This window comes from Otolemur garnettii, unplaced genomic scaffold (assembly GCF_000181295.1).
Source record: "Otolemur garnettii isolate 467f Iridium unplaced genomic scaffold, OtoGar3 scaffold00094, whole genome shotgun sequence".
Taxonomy (NCBI): domain Eukaryota; kingdom Metazoa; phylum Chordata; class Mammalia; order Primates; family Galagidae; genus Otolemur; species Otolemur garnettii.
The window spans coordinates 3346033-3352257 of NW_003852489.1; the positions used below are offsets into that span (position 1 = coordinate 3346033).

At 39.5% G+C, this 6225-nt stretch overlaps 1 protein-coding gene across 1 annotated transcript in view; it reads right to left on the reverse strand.

The window, feature by feature from the left end:
• Positions 1–2676: 2676 nt before the first annotated feature.
• The window catches only part of SKA2 (spindle and kinetochore associated complex subunit 2), a 22476-nt gene continuing 18927 nt past the window's right edge, over positions 2677–6225 (reverse strand). Inside the window, exon 4 of the mRNA XM_012808748.2 lies at positions 2677–3561. Coding sequence (XP_012664202.1) covers positions 3493–3561 — 69 coding nt within the window. The 3' untranslated portion in view covers positions 2677–3492. The remainder of the gene's footprint in view (positions 3562–6225) is intronic.

Sequence of the window (6225 nt, forward strand, 5' to 3'; positions counted from 1 at the left end):
AAGGCACGTGTCTGCTCCTTTAAAAGCCCATGATCAGGCCCTGGACAGTGGCTCATGCCTGTAATCCTAGCACCCTGGGAGGCTGAAGGGGAGGATCACTTGAGCTCAGGTGTTCAAGACCAGCCTGAGCAAGTGCAAGACACCTATCTCTACTAAAAATAGAAAAATTAGCTAGGCGTCATGGTGGGCACCTGTAGTCCCAGCTACTAGGGAGGCTGAGGCAAGAGGGTTCTTCAAGCCCAAGAGTTTGAGGTTGCTGTAAGCTATGATGCCAACTTAACACTCAACTCCAGGGCAACAGAGTGGGACTCTTGTCTCACAAAACAAAAATGAAAAAGAAAAAAAGAGGGCAGCACCTATGGCTTAGTTGGTAGGGCATAGGCCCCACATACTGAGGGTGGCGGGTTCAAACCCGGCTCTGGCCAAATTGCAAGAACAACAACAACAAAAATAGTTAGACGTTGTGGCAGGTACCTGTAGTCCCAGCTACTTGGAAGGCTGAGGCAAGAAAATTGCCTAAGCCCAGGAGTTGGAGGTTGCTGTGAGCTGTGATGCCATAGCACTCTACCGAGGGCAATAAAGTGAAACTGTCTCTTTAAAAAAAAAAAAAAGAAAAAAGAGAAAAAGAAAAGCCCGTGAGCTTCCTTAGCCAGGGACAGATCTGAGGCAGCTTCTTTCCTTTCTCCCAACAACTGTCATATTAAAAATTCCTTTCTTCCTTAGCAATCCTTGTTGACTCAATAATTGGACTGTTGTATGAGCCATTAGATCTATACCAAAACTCTCTTGCAGTTTTGACATTAGCAGTCTCAACAATGTGATCATATCTGCAATCAATATTTTCAAAAATGAAATTACATAGGATATACAAATATTTTGCCTATCCTTTAATTTCCAAAGCACACTCATTCACAAGACTGACTGAAATTCTTTTATGATAGATCAGAACATCTATGTTATCCCAATCACACAAAAGGAAAACAGATAAAGCAAAATAGCATTAAGGGACTTCCTTTTCTAAAATTATAAGACTCTGTGTGTGTGTGTGTGTGTGTGTGTGTGTAAGTAAATCCCTTTATTCCAATTTCATCCTTTTGGCTGAACTTTACTTATGTCTGCCCTAATTCTTATATTCTTCTCTCATATGAAAGGCAGCATTATCCAGTCATTCACGCCAAACCTCCTTCTCCTTCACCAGCCCCCACCACTAGTCATCAAACATTAAAAGACAGCTTCCCCAGAGGTAACCAGCCAGGAGCCAAAGAGCTGCAGCCTTGGGATCTCCAAGACCTCCACTGGAAATCTCCAAGTCAAGGTGACTTTCAAAGTACAGATTAGGGGTGTGGCTTCACTCCCAGATCCTGTTGCAGACCCAGCTGGACTCAGCTCCCATAAGGAGAAGCTTTGGTCCCAGCAAACACATTTGGAAGTCTGCAGACAAATACATCCTGATGTTGAGCATCATCAGATTGTGTATTGAAGATTTCTAAGAACTCCCAAGCAGCAGATAAAGCATCATTTCAGCTCAGTTGCCTGCCAAGTAGTGACCCTAGGGGACCATGGCCAGAAGTCTGTATGCAGAGGCTACCTACTCTGTTTGCCTGGATTTATTCACCAATCTCGTCTCCTTATCTTGTGGGCACATCTTCTGTTTTGATTGCATCCAAATCTGGGCATCAGAAAGGCAGAGTTCGAAACTGATCTGCCCCATATGCCGAGCAGCAACAGAGAAACCTCCTAAGGAAGAATGGCAGATGAGAATGCTGACACTTCTCTGCAAGCAGCATGGCCCCCTCCTAGAGCACACACTGCATGTGAGCAGTGAGCTCCAGCGGTTCCAAGAAGATATGAGCCTGGATGCAGCCAGCGCCAGCTCCCTTCTTGCCATCTCCAAGGACATAAGGAGCATCCAGCGTGCAAAGAGCCATCAGGACATGAAGGAAGTTCCCAGGAGATTCACCCACCTGGCCTGTGTCCTGGGTACACCCAGCTTCTCCACTGGCCAACATTACTGGGAGGTGGAAGTGGGAGAGGTGAAGGAGTGGTCTCTCGGTGTGTGCAAGGAGTCGGTTGACAGAAGGCAGAGCGATTTATCCTCTGAGCATGGCTTCTGGATCATCAGCATGAAGGCAGGAGCAATCTGTGTCAACTTCACCCCAGAAAGTAGGATTCCTGCAAGCCCTGGACTTGAGTGTGTGGGAATTTTCCTGGATGTTGAGATGGAAAAAATCCTGTTTTTCGACGTTGGAAATGATGCCCTCATTTATATATACAGTCCTGTCTCCTTGCTGGAGACTTTTCGACCGTTTTTCCTTCTAGATGAGACAGGAGAAGGTGACAGTGGAGTCCTGAAAATCTGCCCATGAGAAATTGGGCTCTTCCTTGAAGCTTTAATAAAGAAGTCAAAGAGATCTTTGGACTGAAAATGTCAGAATTATGGAGGACCAGACAGTATGCTGCAGCTCAAAGATATGTTAAATATTGTTAAGTGCATTTTCTTGAGTCAATAGCAACAATTATTTAGATTTGTTTGTGGTAAATATTTTAGGCTTATTGATAAATAACTATGAGATATTTGGGAAAGTTATTATGTACTTCAAGCCTCAGTTTTAGTGTGTAAATTGGGATAATTATATCTCTCTGCCAAGTAGCTTTCATGATCAGAGATATCTCTGTAGTAACACTTTTAGTAAATAATCAATGGAGGATAGTAGGTTGCAAGTTAACTAGATACCAAATTTTGTGGATAGAAACTGTCATTTTATAGCTTTTTTGTGTGTGTGCAATGTCTGAGGATAGTCATCTGCGGATAAAGAATCAGATAGAACCAAAGTGAGATGCTTCAAGATGGCATAAAATTTCAGAGAGAGAGAAATAGGTCCTGGGGGAAAGTAAGTTTCTCATTTTATTTTCTCTGAAACAGTTTCTTGAGAGACAAGGAACTTTGACCAAGGCATATTGTGAGTGGTGATTCATATTAACTGGAAATTATCCTTTGCCCATTTCAACAATTGACCTGTTATGTAGTTTTCAGTATACTAGGATATATATGATAGGCATGAAGATGCCAATAGTGTTAATGAGATAATGTCAAGTTTATAAAATAGCAAAAGATTGAGAAACTTCTGGAATCAATTATACAAAGGATGAAATGACTGTTCTGAACATTGGATCCCTGACTTCTGCCCAGCAGATGCAGGTTCACTTGCAAAACCCCTCTATGTTTTCTGAGATAAAAGGCCACCTCCCAGCCAGCCCAAACTTCAGACCACTGTTAAATTTTGATTTGTGAGAATTGTTTACCAGCCATGTTAACTCATTAACATGTATTCATCATAAATTTGCTTTTAAAGTTGGTTTTGGATTTGTTATTCGCATTATTTGCATTTTCTTGCAATTAAATTTATACAATATTAAAAAAAAGACATCTTCCTGAATTTTTCTGGAATTGATTTCTTCTCTATTAGAGTTCCCTTTTGGAAGTCCATTTCTTCATGAGTCTGGCATGTGAGATTTTAATTGCTCTGCTGCATTTTTCTCTTCTTCAGTCAGTGGTGACAGCTAGAAATAAATGATAAAATCTTTATTTCAAAACCTTTAAAGACTCTTTAATTAGTTTCAGCTAATTTCCGCTTTATCACAACAATATATGTTTCCCTAAGTTTATACTGTATATGTAATCACAAATTAGGAAGGCAAGGGAATATACAGAGGGCCATAAAGTTCATGTGCAATTTAAACCAGTTGTCTAATTTAGAACTTATGGCCACCCTGTATAGATATTATGTTATCTATATATGGGTACTATAATGTTTGAACTCATAAAGAATTTGCAAATAAGTTAAAGAAACAGATCAGATAATCAAACAATTTAGGACTATAATTTAATAGAACCAAAGAAGTCATGTTTAGATACCATATTCTAAAAGTAAGTTGTCCTTCAGTATCCATTGCAGATTGGTTCCAGGATACCAAAATCCACAGATGCTCAAGTCCCTTATGTAAAATGGTGTCATATTTGCATGTAACCTAGGAACATCCTAATACCTAATACAACATACATGTCATATAAACAATTGGTATACTGTGTTGCTTAGGGAATAATGATAAAAATAATAACAAAATCCAATAATGAACAAGTCTACATGTTCAGTACAGTGGCAGCCATCTATGTTTCTTCTGAATACTTTTGGCCCATAGTTGATTGAATCCATGGATATGGAAAGCTAATTGTACTTTGAAAAAGTTATGAAGAAAAATAGTGTGAAAATTTTCTCATAGAAGTAGAGATGTGGGCTAAATGTTGAAGAATAGATGCTGTAGCTACAAATAATAGAAATATATCAAAATGGATGAATAATAAAATCATCATTGTACATTAAGTTCAGAAGAAAAGACTTCAGGGCTAATAATCAGCAGCTTAATAATGTAAAGACTCAATTTTTTTCATCTCACAGCTCTGATATCCTTGATAGTGCTTTTACCCTCAAGCAGACAGCAAAATGACCCTAATAACACTCCGTATCACATCTACACAATGTCCGGAAGAAGAAAAGATGCTTTTTCTTCCCAGGGTTCTCTCAGCAGTGAGGAAACTTTTCCAACTTACATACTTCTAGACTTTCCACCTATCACGTCATTTGGGTTACAAACCCATTCCTGAACCAATGCTACTTAAAAGAAAATCCATTCCCCTTGCCAATCAGAGAAACCTCCAATCAGAGAAACCTCTGGAACTAAGGATGGTGCCAGTTTCATTCCAGGCTCAAGGCTGCCAAAAACATCACTCATTTCAAGAAAGTACAATCACGCATTGCTTAACAACAAGGATACATGGTATGGCATATTGATCCTGGGCTATAAACCTGTACTGCATATTACTGTCCTAAGTATTCTACACAAATGTAATACAATGGTAAAAATCTGTGTACCTAAACAGAAAAAATACAGTAAAAATCTAATATCATGACCTTATGGGACCTCCATCATATTCTTCACCAAAACATTGTTATGCAGTGAGTGACTGTGTTCCCGTAGTTAGGAAAGGAAAAACATGCTGAGAAAACAACCAGCCACTGTATCCACCAAAAGAAACTAGGAGCAAAAGCAAAAAGAAGAGGAGAAGCTGAAGGGAAGTTGTACAAGGCTTTCACGAAGCATGAACAAACAGGCCAGCTGAAATAAAGGGTTATTTGGGGAATTAATAGGAGGTACAACCTGAAGAATTGCTTAAATAGTTATAAATCTGCCTAACTATATAGGTCATCTCTAAAGAGACTGTCAAATCTGGAACACCCCAGACCAACAGATACAGAATCTCTAGGGCAGTGCTGTCCAATAAAATTTTCCATGATGCTGAAAATATTCTATATCTGCATTGTCTAATCAGTAATGAAGAACTTAATTTTGAATTTTATTTAGTACTTTAAATTTAAATTTATATAGCCACATGTGGCCTATATAATAAATTGAACAACCCAGCTCTCAAACAGGTCAAGAACCTACCTGATTCTCATATACGGTTAGTTTGACTGATCAAATTGATATGTGCTCAACATATTCATGTGGATAAAATGAAAAGCCATCATAGGCTGGTCACAGTGGCTCATGCTTATAATCCTAGCACTTTGGGAAGCAGAGGCAGGAGGATCACTTGAGACCAGGAGTTCAAGACCAGCCTTAGTAATCAGTGAGATACAATCTTTACAACAAATAGGAAAATTAGCCAGGTGTGGTGGCCAGTGCATGTAGTGCCAGGTAACTGAGAGGCTGAGGCAGGAGGCTCATTCAGCTCCAGGAGTCTGAGATTGCTGTGAGCTATGAAGTCCTCACTAAACTCTACCCCAGGAGACAGAGTAAGTCCTTGCCTCAAAAAAGAAAAAAGGAAAGAGAAAAGAAACCATATGCTGCCAACCCAAAAAGTTAGGATTCTCTTTTTCTCCCTCAAAAAAAGGGAATTATACTATACTGGTAAAACCTGTTTGTTCTCCTTGTAATAATCACTGTGCAAGAGTTTTCAGACCATCTATTTATAAACCCTCAACAATTTTTTTCTCTAGGAATTAAGATCAAGTTAACCAACCTAAAGTTTGTAGGAGCATCAACTGATTAACACATTCTACTTTTATTGCCTTTCTTCTACTTAATCTATTGTTACTGGGCCGTACAGTGGCTCACACCTATAATCCTAGCATTCTGGGAGGCTGAGGCAGGTGGATTGCTTGA